Source organism: Dicentrarchus labrax, unplaced genomic scaffold (genome assembly GCF_905237075.1).
Source record: "Dicentrarchus labrax unplaced genomic scaffold, dlabrax2021, whole genome shotgun sequence".
NCBI classification, from domain to species: domain Eukaryota; kingdom Metazoa; phylum Chordata; class Actinopteri; family Moronidae; genus Dicentrarchus; species Dicentrarchus labrax.
Window position 1 is genome coordinate 6678704 of NW_026136720.1, and position 25692 is coordinate 6704395.

General features: G+C 39.2%; 3 protein-coding genes across 4 annotated transcripts in view; 2 read left to right on the forward strand and 1 right to left on the reverse strand.

Moving 5' to 3' along the window:
- The window catches only part of btbd11b (BTB (POZ) domain containing 11b), a 69097-nt gene extending 68007 nt beyond the window's left edge, over nt 1-1090 (reverse strand). For both annotated transcript variants that reach the window (XM_051382239.1, XM_051382238.1), the window contains exon 1: nt 56-1090. In XM_051382239.1, the coding sequence (XP_051238199.1) occupies nt 56-908 (853 nt within the window). In that variant the 5' untranslated portion in view covers nt 909-1090. The remainder of the gene's footprint in view (nt 1-55) is intronic.
- Nucleotides 1091-7621: 6531 nt separating this feature from the next.
- LOC127353087 (cryptochrome-1) lies at nt 7622-17336 on the forward strand. The gene is made up of 11 exons (XM_051382069.1): nt 7622-8239; nt 11942-12050; nt 12371-12513; nt 12662-12846; nt 12994-13082; nt 13417-13557; nt 13758-14069; nt 14231-14382; nt 14698-14900; nt 15824-15952; nt 16412-17336. The coding sequence occupies exons 1-11, from the start codon at nt 8082-8084 to the stop codon at nt 16492-16494; spliced, it is 1704 nt and encodes a 567-aa protein (XP_051238029.1). The 5' UTR covers nt 7622-8081; the 3' UTR covers nt 16495-17336.
- A 928-nt stretch (nt 17337-18264) lies between these two features.
- LOC127353088 (dihydrofolate reductase) lies at nt 18265-22382 on the forward strand. The gene is made up of 6 exons (XM_051382070.1): nt 18265-18497; nt 19735-19784; nt 20062-20167; nt 20292-20418; nt 20811-20926; nt 21636-22382. Exons 1-6 carry the CDS (start codon nt 18403-18405, stop codon nt 21724-21726), a joined length of 585 nt encoding a protein of 194 aa, XP_051238030.1. The 5' UTR covers nt 18265-18402; the 3' UTR covers nt 21727-22382.
- Nucleotides 22383-25692: the final 3310 nt, after the last annotated feature.

A 25692-nucleotide genomic window follows, 5' to 3' on the forward strand; every position in this document is an offset into this window, starting at 1 on the left:
GGATATGAAGTGGAGAAGGACCCTGTTGCATGGACATACAGTATTCGTAACTCACCGCTTGCATTCTTCCCACAGATCAGGTGTTGCCAGGACAGCAGAGACCCCCATATTTCTGCATCACTGTTGACGGCCTGCTCCAGGATCTCCACAGTGAACTTGGGGATCCCGTTATCCCGCTCCAGCAGCGCACTGCGCAGCACCCGCGCGTACACATCGCGGAAGAGGCTCTCCATGCACGCAGCCAGGTAGATCGCGGCGTGCTCGTGGATCCTGACCGCAACCCTGCTGTCGACCATCCACCTGAAGAACTTCCCCACGTTGAAGATGAGTCCGCAGCGCAGCGACTTACCGCGGCTGAACTTGTCTTCCTCCGTGCTCATGTTGTACAGGGACAAGGCACTGAGGGCCGCGCTGATGCAGTTCATGGAGACGGTCCACGACAGGACGATCTTTATGGCACTTTGTATCTCATATTTGGTGCATTTGGCGTAGCGCAGGCTCAGGCGCTGCGCCTCCTTGGCGACCCTGACCAGGGCCCGGCTGACCAGCACCGAGAGCCTGAGTAGGACGTCCTGCGGGGGGGTCGGCAGGCTCATCTCCTCGTCCCTGCTCAGTGCGCTCGCCACTTCCCCGAGGCTCCACGGCACATCCTCAAGCTCGGGTAGTTTAGCGCACTGCCCGGTGCTCTCCAGGATCTCGCCGTCTTCGACCAGGACCGTGTTAACAGTGTCCAGACTGTTGTGTCGACTGTGCATCGAGTCGGTTAAATGCCAGTGATTCCCCCCATGTGCCTCTGAGCAGCACAACGACGCACTGGAAGATCTGAAGGAGTCGGCGGCTCCACCATAACCCGAGTCTAGCGTCAAATCCTCCAGGGTCCTCGCTACTGTCTTGCTACTCCTTGCCATAACTGCACTTCATACTGTAAAGGAGGGCTTGGGAAAGTGGAGGAAAATATTCAAGACGATGGAGTTTGAATACGCACGCGCCTTGCGCGAGCTCTGCTGACAATTATTATTCTGTTTTTTTAGGAAAAGTCCACCCAGGGCTGTCGCGTAAAGTTAAAGAGTAGTATCTCACTACAGTGCATCAACAGTCGCACAGTGCTGTACCAGCGCAGTGCCTGACACCTGGGGGCGGGCCGGTGGAGGACCGAGAACAGCTGTCAGCCAATGGACTCTCGGGATGAAGCAGCAAAGAGTTTTAATTGGATCGCTTTAGAGGATCAATAAAAAGTCATTGATCCAGCCCATGATAAGGCTTATTAATAAAAAGCGATGTAAACAGTGATCACAGTGCTTGTTTTATTGTCTACAGCCTAGTTTAAATGTGGGAAAACTCTATGTATCCAAACTTTGGAAGAGCTTTGATGCATAAATGCTGTCAAATGTTTCATGTCAACGACATGAGTTGTGGTGAATAATAAATCACTTAATGTAGAAGGAGGTACTTTTATATAATCATGTTTAGAGGACAAGTCCACCAGAGGATCAGGCTTTTCAGATATTTTCTGAGGGCTCATGTCTGATCGTAACATGACTCAAGACCATTAATAATAGATTGCATGCATAATGTATCCTTCTCTGTTCCTCTGGCGGGGAACTCATTGAAAAGATCTGAATTACTTTCAAGGTCATTTAGCTGGGATCACTCACAGGGTCTGACCTAGCCATTTAGATTTTTTCTTCTAAACCCACAGGCTCAGTGTAATCTTCATGAACCCTACTCCACCTTAAAGGAGATCCAAGAAAGATACAAGTACAGTTTAAGATATTAATAAGAATATTCTTTATTCTCCATCAACAACAGTGAGGTATTTGGTTTAAGTTAATGTACTGAAAATAACTGCAGTCACACTGTAATATTGACAAAACCAGTTCAGTGCAAATAACTGTAAAATGTCGAGGTCTACTGCAAATATTGGGTGGGAAAAAATCTAATGTGTTGGTAAAAAAAAACATACTCCATGAACTGGAGAGTGCTCACAGATCTGTGGGACTGTGGCTGCTTTACATCTAAGATGTAGTGAGGCTGTAGCTTCTGCATCTGACAGCAGGTTGGATGTCTCTGGAGCAACAGTGATCCCTGGTGTTGTGCAGTCAAACTTCAGTTTATTTGTTAGGGCACGAGGCTTAAATGGCTTTGTGGCATAGAATTTCAACGAATAACAAAATATAAATTCTTTTTGTTCAGGGAACATTTCTGACAACTAAAATCATATATTCTCCACTGCGGAGAGATCTTTTTATACAGGAGATAATTTGCCATCTTACAAGTCTTCAATCCAAAACTGCATCAGTTCAGCGCACAGTAAGATACAGGGCAATGCCAGAATGTAATTCACTACCAAAACATATTACATAACATCATATATATGGTTTTTAAAGAGAAGCAAAACTTTAGTAATTAAGTAAAGTAATATTTGGTGTATCAGGTTTCCATAGTTGATCTGTGTGAAATCATATTTAATGTTAAATCATGATATATTCTGTTGGAGCTGGTCTAAATGTTGTTGTTGTTTGATTTATTTATTTTTTGTATGTTTGTCTTATCTAAATTGTGTCAATTGTTGTGTTTCATTTACAGTAGAGATACATTACAATGTGTTGTGTTAGTGTATTGTGATGAGCAATGTGAATGTGTATATTTGTATTGTATTGTCACCATGTAAACTGTGTGGGCCCCAGGAAGAATAGCTAATGTTATGCATAAACTAATAGGGATCTTAATGAGTAAACAAACAAATAAACAAAATCATTGTTGGCTGAATTCAATTTGGCTGCATCAGTTTGATGGTGTTGTTCATGCTGGCTCTCTGCCACACTATCACTTTTACTGGGAATAGAACAGAGTCACAGTCAGTGTTTTTAGTTACACCTGCCCTTATCCTACGGCGACAAGTCAACGTGTCTGCGGTGAAAAGGCCTGTCCGTATCTACATTACAAGCATGTGAATACTGTAGATATCCATTACATATAAAGGACACACTAATGTTCAGTCTGTCAAGGTCATACAAAGGACAGTGCTGGATGTGTGACAGAAAAAACATGTATCTCCAAATCAACCTCATATTGATATTAAGTTTTAGGAGGTTCTCTCTCTGCTCTGAATGTGAGCGGTGTAAATGATTATCCCCATACATTACTGCAAGGTTCACAGGAAGGTCTCCACAGCACCAAAGGATGCAGTGGGATGAGAAAGGTCAGCGACACATTGGACAACAGAGGTGAAAGGGGACTGAGATATTTAAGTAGGATGTCGAGTATTCATGAGAAATCTTGGGCAATTTAGTAGATTATCATTGAGGATTACTTAGTAAGCATGTCCTCATCACCTGGTATTGTCACACAATCTGGGACATTGTCACACACGTTACTGTTATTAAATCAGATCTTATCCTATAATTTAAAAGGAAAAAAACACAGAAAAATTGAGACAGATCTGTCTTCATAACAGTAATGCCCTCTTTCTACAGGTTCAGACAGAGAGATTGATTTTAATCATTTTAATTCAGTAACATCACTGAATCCCCATAACACCTTGATCCTTTGAGGATAAAAATGCTACGATGTTGGGCACCAAATAATTTTGGAGAATCAGTTCTTGTAAAAATGAAAGCAGCTAAATTGGGTTATAAAACTCACCCTGAAGGTCATTTATATAGTCCTGGAGGATAATTTAATATAACCGTTTCATGTCTATGTTGGGGCGCAAATTAGCCTTTCTAGCCAAGGGAGTGCTTTAATCAAACTTAATTTAGAAGGAGCAGCATGTCAGAGGCAGCACAACTCCAAATGAGGTAATTAAAAAAGGTGATTTTGTGGCAAAAGCCTTTTTCTAGTTAAAACCCATCAGAAGCCTAAGGACAAACCAAGTGACCTGTTTTCAAGCCAACTGATGGTCTGTTGGTCTGTCCACCACACTGGTCCAGACTTAAATATCTTAACAACTATTGGATGAATTGCCATGGAATTTGGTACAGATATTAATGGTGCCCAGTGGAGGTATCCTTAGGTGGACTTTTCCTGGATTGATTGGCACTTTTGTACAGTCATTCATGGCTCCCAGACAATGCATGTCGCCATCAGGTTTACATTACATTTGTGAGTGAAATGTCTTAACAACTATTGAATGGATTGCCATAACATTTGGTTGGCTATATATGTCCCCTTAGGATGGACTGTAATAACTCTGGCAATCCCTTCTAGTCATCAGACCAAATTTTTGTGCAATATTTTGTTGACTTGACTATAACGGAAGACAAGAACGGCCATCCTTAGAATTATTTTTGAATATCGTTGTCTCCCAAGATAACAAGATAATCATTTCCTCTTGCTTATAATATTTATCATAGAGCCAGCATGCAAGGCTCAATATAGATGAAACATTGGTTCAAAATAACGGACAATGCATGAAAGAATGCATTCAATTAAATTAACTCTCAGAGGTCCATTCCGGTAACAACTCTTGTCTTTTTGTTTATTAGTTATGAATCTACCCCAGGACAGTCATGACAGTGATCTTGAAGGCTGAAATCAGGTGTGATCAAATCAGGATCAGAATCAGGTTTATTGCCAAGAAGGGTTTCACATATGTGGTGCATGACAATAAACATAGAACAAGAAACATATAAATAAAGACGAAAGACCGTACTGTAGCTCAAGAAGCATAAATAGAAAATTCACAATAACATACGAAAATTATTATAAAGACAATAAGAAACAATATTTGCAATATGATTGTTATTTTTATGTTGTTATTTTAAATGGAAGCTGTTAGTGCAGAATATAGTATGTGCAAAAGATCACAGTGTTAAGTACAGAGAATAAATGCAATGCAAATAATGAACTAGATGCTTATTTTTCGAGTTCTTCACAATTACCCCATGATTTCGAGGATACAAAAGTCGTTATCTTGTGATAAATTATCTAATTTCCTACAGAAATCTGCCTTTTGTTATTCCAAGATAACGCCATTAGAAAATAATTGCAAGCACAGCCGTTCTAGGCTTCCACAAGCCTCAAATGTACTTTGTGTTTAGAGCTAATTATGTTAGCATGCTATAATACTTAACTAAGTTGGTGAACATTATAGACATTATAGGCTATCCACTAAACATGAGCATGCTGATATTAACATTTTTACACTCTTTTACACAGCACTGTGCTAATTGTATTGTCAATCAACTTGAGACATTGACTGAACACATGCTGGGCAGAATAACTGCAAACTACTCTTTGTGTCAAACATTGGCCAGAGCTGAGACAGCTGAATCCAAAGCAAATAAAAACCTGAAGGCCTTTCCAAAAACAATTCCTGGTTAATACTGCCATCTAGTGTCCACTTACATAGCTACATGTAATTATTGCATGTTTTTCTACTGTTTTTTTTTTATTATTTCACAGTATTATTTCACAACTATTAGCTCTGATTACAAGCACCTAAAAGAATAATGCAGCATACTTTCACTCAGCACAAACTATTTCAAAACGTTGTTTACGGTGCAACTAGGTGTAGCCAAGTCATTGACAGGAGCAATCAGAGAAATCACCACAATTCAACTGTTAGGAGAGTTAGAACCACGGTTGGCTTTTGGAAAAAGTAAGGAAGTCAGGAAAGGTTGATCACTGAGTAGGAAAATGCCACCATACAACAATAGTTGCACCAAAGACAATCAGCACAAACCCAGAAGCTGATCCCCTGCAGTGTCGTGGTCCATCACCCCTCTTATCATCTACACTAAGATGGCCTGAGTGAGCAACTTGGAGTATGAGATGCTGGGGAGCCAATATGCCCTGAGAAACAGCATGCTGTGGGTTTATAGGTACACCCACTATAATTTACTCTGGAAGTGAGGGATCTGTGGCCCAGGAACTAGGTCACCAATAGAGTTTCTGGAGCAGCTAAAGGAACTCATCTCGTGACAGTGCAGACTTTACAGTTTACTGTTAGACCTCAGTTACTGCTCAGACCTCGGTTACTGCATGGAGCTCAGTTTCTGAATCACTGAGCAGGGTGTTAAAAGCAAAGCTGTTTTCCTCTTAGTCTATTCTAGATGACTACAACAGAAATAGAAATTGTCAGCTGTAATGTTCTGAAGAAGTTAAAAGCCTCTAAAGACAGATACTTACTATAGCCTAATAGCAGATATACTGTACAGCTCCACAGGCCTGGGTCTGTAGCAATAATATTTTGTGACACCCTGCTCCAGGGTGATAAAATAGGCCTACGTTCTTCTTACTTAGTACAGTGCATTCTCTTTCCTCTTTCAGTGGGTTTTCTTTGTGATATTAAGCAGCAGAAACAGATTATATAATTCTGCAAAAGTATTAGCATTACCCCTTTTAAATAACAATGGTATTTTGATTAATAGTGTAATTAAAATCAAACATTTATTGTGGAGTAGAGAGACGTGTGGGTTAAAAATGCTTTTAAGCTATTTAAGTTATACCCTAAAAATGCAATAACCTATTCAGCAACACACAAAACAAAATGTAAATTAAAAATTGCCCGATTTGCCATGCATGCTTACAATGTTATATAAAGGGGAAATCCAACCTACATTAGACATATAGTCTTCTCTCCAGCTTAGCTTTAATTTTCTTAATGTTTACATAATCACACAAATCTCTCATTATAAAATATAGACATTTTAACTCATAAAATTACATTATTGTGGCACATTAGTGAAACATTGACCAGATTACATGTCTTTTTTCATTGAATTTAAGCCTACCGCGTATTTGGCAATAACAAATCATTAAATTGGGATATAGCCTGTTTTTAACATGTTATTTTGTAATATAAATGCATCTAAACTAATTTGACAGCATTTGACATGAAACAGCTGTGGTGGCCAGGCGTTTTACAGGGGTACCACCCCATGCCACCCATTTAGAGCCACCCCTGTAGCAGAGGCATGCTTTTATGAAACCTCTGGAAACACAATGGGACCTCCTTTCCTGGCTGCACTAGTCTCTGCAAGCTGACTTCAATTAAACTCCTTTAAATCATCTCTAACAATTAAATTATTAGGCCCTATGAGGTCATAGATACTAATTTATATGGACGAACTCAATAAATGACACTAGAAACATCATTTAGGTTAACGCTTTATTTCAGAGATACTGTGTTTGTTGAAAGTGTCCCCCTAAAATAATAATAATAATAATAATAATAGAATGAATATTTTTTTAATATCTTTTAATATGCTGGTGTGTGTCCTCATTAGACAACGCACAGTTGTAGTGTGAGCGGTGCGCCCGCTGTTGTAAATCGAGCACACCCTAATATGTCCCAGGCCTCGCCGCGCTGCATGTGCTCATCCGGGTACTTCAGAGTGTACACATAACTCACTCCCAAACGCCTCCGATTAGCTGCTTTTATCAGAAACTTTTACAGGTTGTTGGGTTTAATTTGTTTTGTTTTACTTCTTCTCCCCCCCCGCCGCCAAAAAAATTATGTAAAGTTGACACAAAATGTCCGGATAATACGACGGATTGTTTCATAACAACCGCAGACCAAGAGCACGTTATGGAAACGTGACAGAGGAGCCGTTGTATAACGGTCGCTCCTGACCAATCAGAGCGCTCCATTCCGTCCTGCGTATTCCCTGTGGGTGGAGACTGTCGATACGGAAAGCACATCTTCCGTGTTAGTATTTGTACCAGGCGTTACAGTTTATGCACAACATTTGAGGGGATGGTCGAGGTAGAGAGTGCGTTAACTTGATTGTAGACGTTACATGTGGAAAACAACCTGGAAATATTCGCGCGTTTTCTGCTTTGTTTTTATTTTGTGGAGCTTTTCCCGCGTCTGCTGCGGTCACCTGCTGTCCACACATGCAGCCACCGCTGGTCAACAGGCTCAACTCTGTGGATGAATTCATGGAGCAAGGTTAAGGACAGACTATTTGAACGCATCCCCTATCTATCACTAACGGGGTGAAAAGAAAAAGAAAAGGAAAAAAAAGACACTTTGCTATTTTTGCTTTTCAAAACAACACAGGAGGGCATCTTTGTGGTTGCCCCTCATCTTTTTTCTAATCCCCTACCAGGGGTAAATAAAGAAGGCAGGTGACATGGTGGTCAACACCATCCACTGGTTCAGGAAGGGACTGCGGCTGCACGACAACCCGTCTCTGAGGGACTCTATCCGGGGAGCGGACTCCCTGCGCTGCGTTTACATACTGGACCCCTGGTTTGCAGGGTCCTCCAACGTGGGCATCAACAGGTGGAGGTAAGGGGGTTGGGGACAGGGTGTCATCACTGGACCTTTAACCTCTAATGATCTCCCACTTCCATTGACTTTTGTCATAACCTTTTATCCTTCTGTCCAAATGTGCCATATGTTTGCAGTTTGGTTAAATGCTGAGCAGGCTTTATGTGTAAATACTGTGCAATTAGGTGTTTGTGCTGTTTAATGGTACTGGAAGTGAGCTATATCTAATTGGAAATAACACTTTAACACTGGAAGCAACAGTGCCTAAATTACAAACATTATTTCACCATACATAAGGAATTATATCTTTACACTAGATGGTGCATTTTTCCAGGATAACATCAGAATAATATGCACACCATTCAGCTCATCTGTAATGCACGATTGCACTTATTTTTATGTGGCATTTTAGGGAAATCTAAATCCATTACATACTGTTAGGACATAATTATCACTGGAGAATCTGGAGTTGGTGAATCTTACCATCCCGAACACACATGGGATGTTGCCATATGGAAGTTGGCATGGTCACTCCACCCTGAGTTTTGCAAACATGCCACAAAACATGGTGAAAAAATCATGTAAAAACCTGCTGAAAAACCTGCTGAACACATGTTTTCAGACTGTAAAAAAAAAAAAAAATGCATCCATAAGGAACCAGAATTAATTCATTTGGGGTTAGGGTCCATGTGCTTTTGATTAGACTGAGGAATTCTGCTTCCAGATAGGAATGTGCCTTCAGGCGTTGTTTAGTGTTTTTGGTGTCAGTGTATCTAGACAGCATCAACAAACTCAATCCGGCCACTGTTCGACATCCGCTGTTATCCCTATCACTGTTGATTCTGGTGGCCATTTTTCAAGATACTTGTTTGCTTTCCGCCTGATATCAAAGCTCTTTCCATTTATAGCAGCCATATCAGGTTTGTTTGCCCACCCAGCTGTGGTGTACGGGCTACCACGAGAAAAACCCTCAATTAATGTACAGTCTGTTGTCTGTTGTAGGATAATCATTAGTGATAATGACCTTGGCTAGTTCCAAATAGTTGGAGGTAATGGTCTTTTTTTAAGCTTGTTTTGGCTTTTACAATAATTGTACTTTGGTTGTTGAGTGAGTGTTTAAGATGTGCTAAATTTAATTCTGATGATTGAGAATTCACAGAGCTTGATAAGCATTTGTTTTTCCTTTTTACTGTCTCTTTGAATTCATCCTTTGCTATTAATTATATCAGTTAGCCTCTCGATAGCTTTAGAAAATGGTTGCAGACAAAGAGCCGCTCCTTTGACAATTTAATTAAATGTATACAGAGACATATGCAAGAGTATATACAAAAAAATACAAAATAGTCTGACATTTTCCCTGAATATATTTTTTGTTTTTGTTCAGAATAGCACATTATATCTTGTCTATAGCCACTCTACAGCTCTATATCTTCTTTGAATTCAGTCTATAGTCCATAATTTTATTCAATTCTGGACGAATTTCTTTGCTAAAGCGAAAAGGAAATTGATTTTGACCTTCATGTCGACGCTGTATGAACCGCTGTGACGATGCAAGTCATTTTTCCCGCTTAATAACCCTGCTGCTCAGCCCTGAATGGAGAGCTGAGAAACTGGGTCAGTGTGTTGTTGCAGTCATTACATCATCATCATCATCATCATCATGCCCCTTCGGAGCTTTGACCTACATTTAAAACACACTCACCAGACCCTCACTCCACCCTCTTCACTCATATTTACTTTGTGCACTCTGTTTATCACATATATCCACATTGTTCACATTTTTCCAACATCACTGTGGGCCGCTTTTCATTTAGTTTAGTTTACTGGTGGTCAATATAACTGCTGAGCCTCTGTATACAGTAACACCACTTGTATATTTAACTGTATCGGATCCATTTTTTATGGCCTTTCCTCATCTCAGTTCTCTCCATTTTAATTCCTACATGCGTGCCTAAGCATTGTAAACTGGTCAGAGCTTTGACGCTCCTGCTACTGTTAGCACTGTATTAATGTAGTGCATGTTGGTGGAAAAATTATGTAATGATAAGAAACCCCAGGACAAGAGAATGATAGTTTGACAAACTATTCAAACTTCAGGTTAGGCCTGGGCAATAAAACAATGGCAATATCTGCAATAGACACTTCATTAATAGCAATAGAAAGATAATTGTTCAATATAATAAGTGGAAATTAGCAATAGTAGTCGTTCTGGCCTTTTGGTTTTTAGGTCTAAACTTGTGTTTAGGAACGAATAACATACAGTATCAAAAGGCAGATTTGTTAACAAATCCTTGGTGTGATGAATTTGGAACTGATTCTTGATTGAAAAAATGAAAAGAAAATGGTCCATTAAAAGATAATAATCCATTAATTAATGGTCCAATACTAATAAAAAGGCAAATGAATGAGTTATTGGGCATTGGGTGTGAATAAAAAGGAATTTCATACTTTCACATAATATGCATAAACAGTATGAGGGTGCTGTGTTTGTCTCTTCTTGGCAAGTTATGTTTTTTTTTGTCATTGTGCTGGTTGCATTAGAGGAGAAAAGTTCAATTTAAAAGCTGAAGCATCATTCTATGTTTTCTGCCTCTCACTGTAATAAATGTTAAGAAATGACGTTGATTATAGACAATGCAGTCTCTGCTGTGTTATTGTAGTTGTCTGTTAAGTGCAGTGTATGGTGGATTGTGTGTCTACAAAGATTTCACCAGAAGAGGGCTCCCTGTTCACACTCAAAACACTGGACTCTTCATTACATAAACTCATATACTTTTGTCTCTCTATATAAATATATAGTCTGTATCACATGATAATTAAATGATGGTCATCTTCTGGCTTTCTTGTGTTGGTGCTAGTGGATGACCACATATATATGTTCACATTTGTGAAATACCTTTTAGTTTAGTTCAATTCATTAAAGTTAAATTAATTGTAAGGTTAGTATTTAATATTTAATAACTGTAACTCACAGTTTCAGTTGTATGGCCTTTGCCGTGTTGAACCTTATGATTATGTCTTTACATTTTTGATAAACAAATAGGCAAAGTGATGGTTTCTCTAAATGGTATGTTGTGAAAATAATAGTGACAATAGCTATTATTGGCTGCTATAATGCTACTGATAGCTTGGTCATTAATTCAGTTACTTTGTGAAATGAAGTGTTATAGTTGCACAGTGCCACTAACATGGCCATAAACCTTTAGTATTGTTGTTCTAGTTATCTGTGTTTATGAAGTTAAGGCAGAATTAATTTTAACTGCCACACATGCTAAGCAACAGTATGCAGCACGGACTCTTATTAAAGCAACAGCTGCATATCTAACGAGCTTAATCGAGATGGTCCACACATCCTTTACTGTTCCCCATGTGACACACACACACACACACACACACACACACACACACACACACACACACACACACACACCCCTTCCCCTCAGTCTACTGTAAGGCATAATATTAGTTTATGAAAAAAAAAAAACACTGATATTCCCCAAAGCTGTATTTCTAAACTATCGCACACATTCAGGCTATTCTGTGAGATCTCCTTTTTGATAACTAAAGTAATAACCCATGTAATATTTTTCACTTCCATTCACCGTCAACCTCTGGTGTGGATCATCAGATATTATTGTTCTTGTGACTAAAATCAGTGTAAGGAGGTAATCTCAGCTGTATAATCCATTATAAATGATCCTTCACCCTCTTTGGTTCCAGGTTTTTGTTGCATTGTTTAGAGGACTTGGACAACAGCCTGCGCAAACTCAACTCACGCTTGTATGTCATCAGAGGCCAGCCTACAGATGTCTTCCCTCGTCTTTTTAAGGTATGAGAGATGAAACAAAAATAGTATTATAGCTCATCAAACAGTTTTCAGATTTTAAAACTTAAATGAACTGAAAAAATAGAAAATTAAATCACTTATGACCCCAGTAACATATCAAACAACCTCACACCACGCAGTTATAAGTTTAATCACTCAGAACCAGTTTGTTGTAATGGACCAATCAACCATTGACATTGTGGTCTCTGTTACTCTATAGGTCTTTTTGTTATTTTATTTTTTTATTTTTTTTACATGCATTCATTTATAAAACAAAACAATACATTATATAATATAATTGTTTGTATTACTTTGTTCCCCAGGAATGGCAGATCAACCGTTTATCTTATGAATACGACTCTGAGCCATTTGGCAAGGAACGTGATGCTGCCATCCAAAAACTGGCCTGTGAGGCTGGGGTGGAGGTCATGGTGCAGGTTTCACACACCCTCTACAATCTGGTCAAGTGAGTATATGTTATTAGTTGAAACAAATGATCTTACAGTGATGAACCTGTTTGAAACAATGCGGATTGTCCCTGCCTGCTTCTTGTTTGTGTTTGTGTGAAGATTTATATTGATTTGTGTTTCCTTATATTATTTTCTTTTCTAAAGGATCATAGAGCTCAATGATGGTCACCCTCCTCTTACATACAAGCGCTTCCAGGCTCTCATCAACCGTATGGATGCTGTGGAGCTCCCTGCAGAGACGATCACACTTGAGGTTATCAGAAATTGTGCCACACCCATCAGTGAAGACCATGATGACAAGTTTGGGGTTCCCTCTCTGGAAGAGCTTGGTAAGTTTTTATTTTTATTTTTTATTCGTAACTATCTGTATGTTGTGTGCATGAATACACTGGTTGTGGTGTATATAAACAAACACTATCCAGCATATATTTCACTGTCGGTTTTTGAGTCTATACTTCTATATTTTGCTTTTTCAGGCTTTGAAACAGAGGGTCTGACCACAGCAATATGGCCAGGTGGAGAAACAGAAGCCCTCATGAGGCTAGAGCGGCATCTGGAGAGGAAGGTAAAAAGACGGTTACCACATTGTATATGCACAAGTTAAGAAACAAATATAGTTATTAACTCTGGCTTTAGCTGATTGACCTCTCACCAAGCTCAAGTCATATCATTTAACACTATGACCCATTTTGTAATAGAAATAGATACAGGTAAAGCACGATGACGATCATATAACACATCTTGCACACATTTGGTCTTCCTTCTCAGTTTAGTTGCTGTACTTGAAAAAAAATGTTTTTTTTTCCCTTTTTCAATAGTTTCTAGTTTTTTTTATGTGCAAAGATTGGAATTAGCTAAATTTGTCTGGTTTTGAGGCTGACTGACCATCTCTTTTGCAGGCATGGGTGGCAAACTTTGAGCGTCCACGTATGAACGCCAACTCCCTGCTGGCCAGTCCCACAGGTCTCAGCCCCTACCTGCGCTTTGGATGTCTCTCCTGTCGGCTCTTCTACTTCAGACTCACTGACCTGTACAGGAAGGTACGAATGACCAAAGACGAGACAGGAAGCAACACAAACAAATTATATTCGGAATAAGCTATTTTACGTTTATATTTGTTTTTACTGAAAAACAAATCTAATTTAATTTAAATGTCTACACTTTTTTCTTTTGAAATCCTGATTACTTACCAGTCCATCCTGCAACTTCATTTTGTATCCTGTTGTTTTTTATGTGTCAGGTCAAGAAAAACAACAGCCCACCGCTTTCCTTGTATGGCCAGCTGTTGTGGAGGGAGTTCTTCTATACGACTGCCACCAACAACTCCTGCTTTGACAAGATGGAGGGAAACCCTGTGTGTGTCCAGATCCCCTGGGACCGGAACCCAGAGGCACTGGCCAAGTGGGCAGAGGGACAAACAGGCTTTCCCTGGATAGATGCCATCATGACCCAGCTGAGGCAGGAGGGGTGGATCCATCATTTGGCGAGGCATGCTGTGGCCTGCTTCCTCACCAGGGGAGACCTCTGGATCAGCTGGGAAGAAGGCATGAAGGTAAGGATGGAGAAAAGGGGATCATATATACAAGTTCATCACAGTTTGAAAGGAGGTTAAAAGGAAAGTTAAGAGTAAATGAAGGTGTCCAGCCGCTGCCCTGATGCTTAAAATGACTAACATGCATTGTCTCGACTGTCCACTGTCTGTGTCTCGTGCAGGTGTTTGAAGAGCTGCTTATAGATGTGGACTGGAGCGTAAATGCAGGCAGCTGGATGTGGCTCTCTTGCAGCTCGTTTTTCCAGCAGTTCTTCCACTGCTACTGTCCTGTGGGATTCGGACGACGCACGGATCCCAACGGAGACTATATACGGTAAGTCAGTACTTTCATCTGCATCCCATTAATATAAACACTGGCCTTTCATAAGCCGACAGTGTTGTGGGTATCTGTGCCCCCTGCAGTCATGTCAAATGGGGAAATAAAATCTCATGCTTAACTTGTGCTCTTTTGCAGCCTCACATGGGGGAAATGATTTGTCATGCTTACGTCATGAATATAAACAAATAGTTTCAAACTTCATATCATTTTTGTATTAGTATTAGTGTAATCTCTCTGCATCACACCACAGACATCCTCCGAAATGTGAAATGTGATACAATGATGTGTCTTTTCTTTCTCTTTTCCCAGGCGTTATTTGCCTATATTGAGAGGCTTTCCAGCCAAATACATCTATGATCCTTGGAATGCCCCAGAGGAAGTGCAGAAGGCAGCCAAGTGTATCATAGGAGTTCACTACCCCAAGCCCATGGTGAACCATGCTGAAGCCAGCCGCGTCAACATAGAGCGGATGAAGCAAATTTACCAGCAGCTTTCCAGCTACAGAGGACTGGGTAAGAACATGACCCATATTACCTCAAACTCACACTTTTATGCAGTCTTTTTAATGTATTTTTAAATATCTGGAATGCTACCTATTTTTATAAAGATAGAAAGATCTCAAAGAAAATTGAATATACTATCAGGTTTAAGTCATTTTTAGTCATTCCTGCAATCCAGGATTCCTTATGAAATCAACCCTACACACTATGATGTTGGGCTGTAGATCTAAAAGCTAACCTGCTGTTTGCTTCAGAGCAATCCCTTTGGCTAACAAATGTGCATTACACAATACTGCCGTAGAAGACGCCACAACTAGATAAATGCTACTGCAGTGTGATCGATAAGGGCCAGGTGAAAGGTATCCCTGTAACAGCTCTGCTGTTTTCTTATAGCTACATAATATAAAACCATAAATAAAGAGCCTAAAAGGGCTCAGAAGGTTAATTTGACAATTCTAATTTTCACATTTTCTCCCCCGCAAATAATATCCATTCACATCTGTGTCAACTTGTCTTTGTCAAACCCCAGTTTTGCATGTTTCACATGCTACGGTGTTAAAACCTTGGTGTTCAACTGGTGTCAGATGATTCTGTGACCTCAGAGCAGAGATTAGAAAATTAGACTCACTTGTCATAGAAATGTCACCAACAATCTCATCAGCTGCTGTGGATGCTTTCAGTTCCAGGTGTAAAAGCCAGGATTTTTATAATTGTTATAATTTTATAAATGTACAGCATTGTGGTAACTGTGAATGTCCACTTATCAATTAGCTTTGCTTAAAGAAGGAATATACTGATGTTTGTGGAGTCTGCCAGATGCTGCGGGGGCTCTTGGGAAAAATAACACACTGTCAAAGAAGAAATGAATGTTTCTTTATCATTGTCACAAACAAGTGTTGTCTTGTTGGTAAATCAATCCTCTGGTGCCGTTGCAGGCCTGCTGGCAACAGTACCTGTCCATATCAACAATGGAGGAAATGGCAAGAGAGTTGACGCAGGGACCAGACAAGGCTCAGCAGGGTCCTGTGAAACCCCGTCCATACAGGAAGGAATGTCTTCAGCAGGTACGTAGGCTGGATGGTCAACATGGTCATTATTTAAAATACAGTTCTTTCTATGTTAATACATACAAACACTTGTACAATTTGTTCAATACAGAAAAGATACTCACATGTTATTTACTCAAAGTCATCAGACTCATAGCTAAAATTAATACCCATGAGACTTGGGTGAGTTGGCAGCGTATCCCTGCCTGCAGGTTGCTCAAGGCCTTTGTGGACTGAAAACTGAATATTTGGCTTCTTTACAGAGCATAGCAACTGTTGTTCTGCCAAAACAAGCCAGAAATATAGAAAAATAATCAAATGCCCTGAGCCAAGTTGCTACTCTGCAAACAACTGCACTGTTGAATTTATGATTTGTGAGTTTGTTCTGTCCAATTAACAAAATATAATGTAAGTTGATACCAGTTACATTTGAAATCATCTCCTGATGTATGCTCCGTGTCTCATGTTTTAATGCAGAAAGAGGACAGTTCACACTGAAGCGGCGTCGTGAAGAGGTTCCACTCGAAAGCAGCTCTAAATCCTGGAGGCACAGCAAATAGCGTGCAAAAGGTCCCTCAGTCCGCCCTATCATCTGGATAGCATCCTCTCCTCAGGATCTGAGGATCTCAGGAACAGAGGAAGGAATTGAGAGAAAATACTAATATTGAAGAGAGAGAACCGTGCAACTGCAGGGTTTAAACAGCAAAAAAAAAAATCAATAACGTCCTCACTTAAGGGTGCTGTGAGGCCACCTGTTGTCTTCCACTACAGTATGTCACTGTACAAGTGATAAAACCACTAAGCGTTAGTACCCACACCCTTTTCTCTCAATACCCAACATCAGTCAGGTCAGGATTACATTGGTCAGCTGGATGTGCTGGATGTGCATGCTTCGGCCTCTACACCTGGATCTGAAAGTGTCAAAATCTGAATTCTCACTCACGTCTGAGTAAAAGGGAACTGATAAACCAGTCAGGAGCCTGTGGAGGATTTGTTGTGTGCAGCGGACCCCCCTCACCTACAGTAGTCTCTTTTCTCAAAAACAAGCCCCTAGATATTTCACACCAAGAATATCACACTGTCATGAATGTAAATAATGTTTAAAGCTTTTTGAAGATTTAGAACACAAAAGGTCTGATGTACAGTAGTAAGGAATATTAGAAGCAAAACAGGCCTTACAACAACAACAAAAATGTATATATTGTTTTTGATTTCCACCTTTTTGTATATTTGGTCATGGGTGGTTTTTACAACTCCTTTTTTGTAAAGAATGTCTTACCAAAACTCTAAAGTTCTTCTGTGAATGCACGTGCTTTTGTCTCCCATGTGACTGTAAATTCTATTATTTTTGTACAAAGAATGACCAAATTCTAACTGTATTAAAAAAGGTAATAAAAGACAATCATTGTTGTACCCTCTTGAGTTATTTGCACTATAATGCCACCTGTCTCTTTACAAAAAGAATGTCATGGTATGACATTTATGTAAATCCTGCATGACTTCTTGAGATTTGATCTCAGCTGGCCATGTGATGCTTCAGTTACAGTTCAAACATTCCCATTAAATGCCACGATTCCCACATCCGTTGTCCTACTTCATTGTTGTTCAAAAACCCTGTGACTGCTGCGCTAATTGATCTGCTGGAACAGAAGTCTGTCTTACGTCTTTTAAATAATTTGCAATCTCAATGGGCTTGTGTTTCCCTTACAGTAATGTTATTTTGTGTTTTATATATTTTTTAAATTTTTTATATTTGATTAATTTATAGAGATTTGTTCTCACTTTGATATTAAGAGTTGTTACTGTTAATCAGTGTCAGAAATATCATCCACTGTGATTAAAAGCTGTTAAAAAATAAAACCAGGGTAGTGCTTCTGCCTTTTATCAGCATTCTGTGAACTTTGAGCCATAGTTTGTTGTTTATCACATCATTTTTCCATGTAGGTGTTGATCTTTTATCCTGTTTTTCTAAAAGGTACAGACTTTTATACCAATTTGTAAGTATAGTAGGGAAATTATCTATGTATCTTACATGTGTTCATTGCCAAACATATTGGAGGGAGACTTTATTTTTGCATGTTTTCACTGTTTTAAATCTTTTTTTGTGTTAGGAGGTTTATTTTTGGGAATGTCAGTGTCCTAAAGGCGCAACTCATTGGAATTTTTACGCTTTGCAAACTGTATAAAAGTAATACAGTATACCTTAATTAAAATACTATTGGTAAACAATGGTTGTTTAATGATAGGGGAGCCCTCTCATGAGTGAGTCACGTTGCTGTGTGATCACGCAGGCCCCCGGGGTGGGGACAAACTCCACCGTGTCAAATAGCAGCTGCCGGTCGGTGGGCGGTGATAGCGGAGCTCAGACCCCGATCAATAAAGGGGCTCCGGCACACTGACTCCATCAGAACCTTCTGCGGGTCTTCAGCTTCCTGTGTGGTTTGTTTTCCTTTGAGCGCCTGTAGAAGATGGAAACCGTGCAGAGGAAACCTATTCGCCTCATCGTAGCAGTTTGCAATGGCAATGGGATCGCGAAAGATGGGCAGTTGCCCTGGAATCTACCGTAAGTGTGAACCTATTTGTGATGAGGACTTCAAATGCTCTATTCAGACTAGTTACTAAAGATTGTAGCTTGTGCATGCAATTATCCTGATATTATACATGTAAATCAGTGTATGCTGTGTGCAATAGGACTGCTCATTAGGCAGTCAGTAATCATTCTATAATCTGCAAACCTCTATGTCAAGTTTTAAGGAAAAGTTTATTCAGCCTCTTAGATAAGCTGCAAAGACTCTTTCCAATATGGATTATTTCTAATGAATCAACGGATCTATAAAGGTAGACCAGAAGAGCCCAAAATGATGGATGATAAGTATAAGATAAGATAAGAAAGACTTTATTGATCCCTCACTGGGGAAATTGACTTGTTACAGCAGCTCCAGATATAATTTAGCAGACAAGAAAAAGAGAAATACACATTAAATAACACAATAAAATAGGAAAATACAAGATATCAAGAAATAAATAGAATTAGGGTTGTATGTACACTATATGCAGTATTTTTATACAGATGTGATTTAAGTAAAAAAAAAGAATATTGCACAGGTTACAGCATATTGTAGAAGTAAATAATACTATTATGATAATAAATATTACTTTACTGCCTCAAAAGCCAAAAACTGAGAGAAAATTACGTCATGATAAAATGAAAAGCAGCTGTGATCAGAGGAGAAGCTGTAAAAAAGGAAAAGTTGGGTATATTTAACAGACAAATTACAAAAGTTGGCAGTTTCCTGTTGATAATGTAATTGATTGCAATAAAGCTTAAGAACAGAGAGTTTTAGTGGCACTGACAACAGCACTAGTTGCGATGGTACAAGCAGCATGCTGAAGTTGTAGCAGTGGCATCAGGAGCATTAGTAGTGGTACAGTGAGCAAACAGCAGTAGTAGTAGCAGTTGGAGCTGCTAGTAGTAGACAGTAAGAGCAGTAAGTGGTGCCTCATGGGAAGCTTATACAGTAAAATAAAAGGAAGATACTGTGTGTTTTGATGTGTTATAACTACTACTATATAGGTCTTATCCACCAGGGTGTTCTCTGCTCGGGAGCGAACCTATGTTCCCCGGGTCCTGTGTTTTCCGGGTTCTATGTTCCCCGCTTTGTATGGGACCGGGGAACCCTAACCCTAACCTTAGCTGGGAACATAGGGATGACCCCCTCTGCTCCATGTAGAAACTACACGCAGCAATACTTACTGACTGTTTTCTGCTTAATTTAATATTGAAAATGTGACTCTTTCAGATCTGAATTCCAGTTCTTTTTGAAGACTGTGACGACGGTGTCAAGACCAGGTAATATTGCCTCATATTATAGCCACCTCATACATTAAAAACTTTACAACTTTGGAGCCAAAATCACGCCTTTATTTTGGTACTTATACCAAGTTTAACTGACTGGAATAGTCATAAAGGGACACTTTAGTTATTTTCTCCGTAAATTAAGAATATTATGATATAAAATTAAATTTTGAAACCCAGTCCTGTGCTTTGTGCCATAAGAAAAGATGTGAGAGCTGCAGTAGTTGAGGTGTGGGGTTTAGTGTCAGACATTTTATTGTATCTGTTTCAGGAAAGATGAACTTCTTGGTCTGGGGCAAACGGACCTGGCAGTCTCACCCAGAAACTACACTCCCGCTGGCCAATACTCTGCATGTGGTTCTGAGTACAGAACTGAAGTGAGTGCTCTCACGCACAAGCATCTGCACCACCAAGGGGAGATTTGGGGTTATCCAGAAAACAGTCCTGGGTTTTCATTGTTGTTGATCTTTTTTTATCTGCTGGGCATTCCTCCTCTCATAGGACGGTTCCAGATCACGCCCATTTCTTGAGCCAAGACTTTGAGAGTGCTGTCCACCTGGCTTCACAGCCCCCTCTCGCTGACCTGATTGAGACCATCTGGATTATTGGTGGGACGCAGGTCTACGAGGTAAACTAGCAAAACTGGTGAAGCAGTTTGTGTACAAACTGTGCATGACTTACATCTACTTCTCTTTTAGTATTCTTGCTTCTGTTAGAATGGGACCTACACCTTTATGCATTATTTGTATTAGTACATTTAGTTGGTGGCCTGCTGTGATTCCCAGCTCTGCCTAACAGCAGCCTGGAGTTCAGTGTTGCTTTAACTTTTAAAATGATCCCACAGCAGCAGGGCTGGAAAGGAAATTCCAGTACCATTTGGAGCCACTAATATGCAAAGACGTCTTGTCCAGCTTAGATTTCTTCTGTGTTAATACTGTGCTAAATTACACACGGAAAATCCTGCTTGTTAATACTGTAAATGTGACCAGAATCTCTGTTGCTTCTTGTTTTTTTGATCAGGATGCGTTGAAGCACCCGTGGTGTGACTTGGTTTACCTGACAGACGTCATGGCAGACTTTGAGTGCGATGTTTTCTTCCCTGAGTTTGACAGAGGACTGTTTAAACTACTAGAAAAGTATGTGTTTATGTTATGTTTTATGTCATGTGTTTTACAAAAGATGTGCGACGAATAACAAAAGACGTGTTGCGTGAAACTCGCAAAAATACACAAAAGGCCCTATCTAGAGCAGTGTTTGGTTTGACTGGTAAAAACAGCTCATTCTAAGGTAAATAAAACACAATCAATCTTAGTGATAATAAACTAATACCAACCACTGGACTATGAATGTGGTTATTAAAGTCTGGCTAGAAAGCAAAACAGTGGCTACATAGATTTTGCCTGATAATGGCTTCCGCATGAGTCTAAATATAAAACCCGGTCACGAAGAGAGGCACGAGTGGCTCTTCTTTTGTTACAAAGCAAACATCAGCACTATCTGTGTACAGACTGTATTGTCATTGGTTTAAATAGTTCAGCTCAGAAGGACTTGCTGACATCACCATTGATGGTTGCTATGATATTAGCAAGTTTACTTTAATTGCACTACATTTGAATAGTAAATGAATAAATGATGTTCACTAAAGGTTGCCTGTTCTTGGTATTATGCAGATTTTTATCATTACAGGCACAATAAAAGCTCATTTATATCCTATTTCATGGTTTTAAAGATCATTAGGGTCTACTAGTGTTGTGATTGTTTCATTAAATTGTTCATACATTATATATGCATTATATTTTTGTCTTTAAATGAACTCACAAAACTTTTCTTTTGTTTCCAAACAAGTTTCCCCGGGGTACCGAGTGGAATTCAAGAGGAGAACGGCACCAAGTACAAATGCCAAGTATTCAAGAGAGAGACTGGTGACACAGTGTAAACAACTAATAGAGTAAATCAATGCATCCTCAGAAAACACTTGCAAACATTCTTTGCTGAGTCAACTCCTGGATAGACTGTAGAGTCATGCTAAAACCCAAACCCAAAGTGTATCATTGTATTTTTATAAAAGCAAGCAAAGGCAACACTTTCTCTTGTCAACACTCTGTAATACAGTCATTGAGCATTCCAGCTAGTGTAAATATGACCTTTGTAATCCATGAAGCATTTGAACCATTTGACATGAAAACACTGTGAGCACAGACACTTTCACCACATTCCAGTTTTATCTCCAAGTATTTATGTGTATTTACTCTTTATTTTATAGAATTATTTTCATTGCTGTTTGATTGTGATCGGTTCTGGTATGTGAAAAACCTCCTGCCACCTACTGCTGTCACCTTGTCACTCGTCAGCGTTCCCATCTCGTCCTCCTCCTCAGTAATATTGCAGCTGCTCGGAGAATATGCTTGTCAGTGAGTCAGTCAGCGGCCTACGTCAATGACAGCCTGTGCTCTGGGTACCACAGCGGATCTGGTCTTTTCTAAGCCAACATGACAGATGCCAGTTTATAAAGTGACAAGTAAATGACCCTTCTGGTTTGCTTTGATAATATAATGGCTATCTTGTTATTTAAATAAATATGGAGAAATGTTACAGCTTGTAATTCTTTTGTGGTTAGCAATGGAATTTGTTTGTTTTTATAAATAACAATAAACAAATGGTACATTTTTAATAGAGAACAAATGCCGTTTTGTGACTTTATTTTTCATTTTGAAAGTTACCCGTATTCCTCTGGTTGTATGTGATCCTTTCTGCCACTAGATGGAGGTATATCAATGAGACAAGGGACAGAAAGCCTCCTTTAATGCTGCCAGTGACTGATTATCAATAGATTTCCCCAGCTTCTATCCAAAGGCATTTCTTGAAGTTTGTTAACACTATCAGAAAGCTATCTTTTGGATTACATGTAAACTTACCAAATATCCGAACAATATAAGTAGATAATAAAAACAAATATAGTTAGCCTATGACAGCTTATAGAGGGATTTCACAGACTGTCTATAGTTAGATCTGAGGTGAAAAATATGAAAGCTTCAAGTAAAAACACAAGTTTTAACTTTAGTTTTCTGGAAGTTTCCTATTGCCTCCCTTTTTCCCCTCAAATCATCATTATAATTACACAGACTTATGAGAACTAGACAGACAGCATTCACCTGCTCCAAAATCTGAACACATAATAAAGGTATGTGACTGTTTTGCATGTCAGCAACATTCCCAGCCTCTGTCTGAGTATCATTTAAGGTCATGTCTTCAGCTTTCTGAGCTGAGAAACTGGGTCAGTGTGTTGTTGCGGTCATTACATCATCATCATCATCATCATCATCATCATCATGCCCCTTCACAGCTTTGACCTACATTTAAAACACACTCACCAGACCCTCACTCCACCCTCTTCACTCATATTTACTTTGTGCACTCTGTTTATCACATATATCCACATTGTTCACATTTTCCAACATCACTGTGGGCCGCTTTTCATTTAGTTTAGTTTACTGGCGGTCAATATAACTGCTGAGCCTCTGTATACAGTAACATCACTTGTATATTTAACTGTATCTGATCCATTTTTTATGGCAGTGCCTTTCCTCATCTCAGTTCTCTCCATTTTAACCCAGGACAAGAGAATCATAGTTTGACAAACTATTCAAACTTCAGGTTAGGCCTGGGCAATAAAACAATGGCAATATCTGCAATAGACACTTCATTAATAGCAATAGAAAGATAATTGTTCAATATAATAAGTAGAAATTAGCAATAGTAGTCGTTCTGGCCTTTTGGTTTTTAGGTCTAAACTTGTCTTTAGGAACGAATAACATACAGTATCAAAAGGCAGATTTGTTAACAAATCCTCAGTGTGATGAATTTGGAACTGATTCTTGATTGAAAAAATGAAAAGAAAATGGTTAAAAGATAATAATCCATTAATTAATGGTCCAATACTAATAAAAAGGCAAATTAATGAGTTATTGGGCATTGGGTGTGAATTACTTTCACATAATATGCATAAACAGTATGAGGGTGCTGTGTTTGTCTCTTCTTGGCAAGTTGTGTTTTTTTTTGTCATTGTGCTGGTTGCATTAGAGGAGAAAGGTTCAATTTAAAAGCTGAAGCATCATTCTATGTTTTCTGCCTCTCACTGTAATAAATGTTAAGAAATGACGTTGATTATAGACAATGCAGTCTCTGCTGTGTTATTGTAGTTGTCTGTTAAGTGCAGTGTATGGTGGATTGTGTGTCTACAAAGATTTCACCAGAAGAGGGCTCCCTGTTCACACTCATATACACTCATATACTTTTGTCTCTCTATATAAATATATAGTCTGTATCACATGATAATTAAATGATGGTCATCTTCTGGCTTTCTTGTGTTGGTGCTAGTGGATGACCACATATATATGTTCACATTTGTGAAATACCTTTTAGTTTTATACATTTAAGTTAAAGTTGTCAGTGATGACATGTATAGCCGCATGTCGTCATTCCACCTCTGGCTGTCGAGGTGGTGTCCAGAAAACGATGTGGGCTTCATAGATAACTGGCAGCCTTTTTGGGGAAAACCTGGTCTGATTAGGAGAGACGGCATCCATCCCACTTTGGATGGAGCGGCTCTCTTGTCTAGGAATATGGCAAAGTTTATTTCTAAAACCTGACAGTCCAGAGCTGGGACCAGGAAGCAGAGCTGCTGTCTTACACACTTCTCTGCTCTTCCATTAGAACAGTCACCCACCCAAACCCCATAGAGACTGTGTCTGTCCCCCGACCACCTAATTTATTTAAAGAAATCAAAACAAGAGGAATTAAACATAAAAACCTAATAAAAATTAAAACCAACTCCTCAGTAGCACAAAATAAAAGAATGAAATGTGGACTGTTAAATATCAGTTCTCCGTCCTCTAAAGCTGTTTCAGTGAATATCAGATTATAATATTGATTTACTTTGTATTACTGAGACCTGGTTGTCCCACAAGGAATATGTTAGCCTAAATGAGTCCTAAAATCAGATAAAGTAATTATTGTAGGTGATTTTAATATTCATGTGGATGTTGACAATGACAGCCTTAGTAATGCATTCATCTCATTAATACTCAATTGGCTTCTGTCAGAGTGTATATAAACCAGCTCATTGTTTTAATCACACTCTTGACCTTGTTCGATCATATGGCATTGATATTGAACATTTAATAGTCTTCCCACATAATCCTTTTCTATCTGACCATTATTTAATAACTTTTGAATTTCTATTATTAGATTATAAGCCATTAGGCAAAACTTCCTACAGCAGATGTCTATCTGACAGTGCTGTAGCTAAATGTAAGGAGGAGATTCCATCAGTGTTTAATTCAATGCCATGTCTGAATATAACAGTCCTATAATAACTTTAGTCCCTCCGAAATTGACAATCTAGTTGATAGTGCTGCAGGCTCACTACGATCAACATTAGACTCTATCACTCCTATAAAAAGGAAATTATTAAAACATAGGAGACTAGCACCGTGGTACAACCACCAAACCCGCCAACTGAAGCAAAAAACAAATCTGAAAGGAAATGGCGCTCTTCCAAATTATTAGAATATCGCTCAATTTGAGATTTTTTAGATAATCTTAAAATTTATAGAAAGGCCCTCCATAATGCCAGAGGAGCCTATTATTCAGCACTAACAGAAAAAAATAAGAACAACCCCAGGTTTCTCTTCAGCACTGCAGCCAGGCTGACAGAGAATCACAACTCTACTGAGCCACATATCCCCATAACCTTAAGTAGCAATGACTTCATGAGCTTCTTTTATAATAAAATTATTACTTTTAGAGAGAAAATTAGTCACCAAATGCCAACAACAGTTATCAGTGGCTCTCCAAGTTTAGGAACTTTAACTAATATAAACTATTTAGAATGTTTTTCTGC

Coding starts and splice junctions, on each gene's coding strand:
- LOC127353087 (XM_051382069.1), top strand. CDS start 8,082: ATGGTGGTCAACACCATCCACTGGTTCAGGAAGGGACTGCGGCTGCAC. Junction 8,240..11,941: donor GTGGGCATCAACAGGTGGAG/GTAAGGGGGTTG, acceptor CTTTGGTTCCAG/GTTTTTGTTGCATTGTTTAG. Junction 13,558..13,757: donor TCACTGACCTGTACAGGAAG/GTACGAATGACC, acceptor TTTATGTGTCAG/GTCAAGAAAAACAACAGCCC.
- LOC127353088 (XM_051382070.1), top strand. CDS start 18,403: ATGGAAACCGTGCAGAGGAAACCTATTCGCCTCATCGTAGCAGTTTGC. Junction 20,168..20,291: donor GTTCTGAGTACAGAACTGAA/GTGAGTGCTCTC, acceptor CTCCTCTCATAG/GACGGTTCCAGATCACGCCC. Junction 20,927..21,635: donor CTGTTTAAACTACTAGAAAA/GTATGTGTTTAT, acceptor TTTCCAAACAAG/TTTCCCCGGGGTACCGAGTG.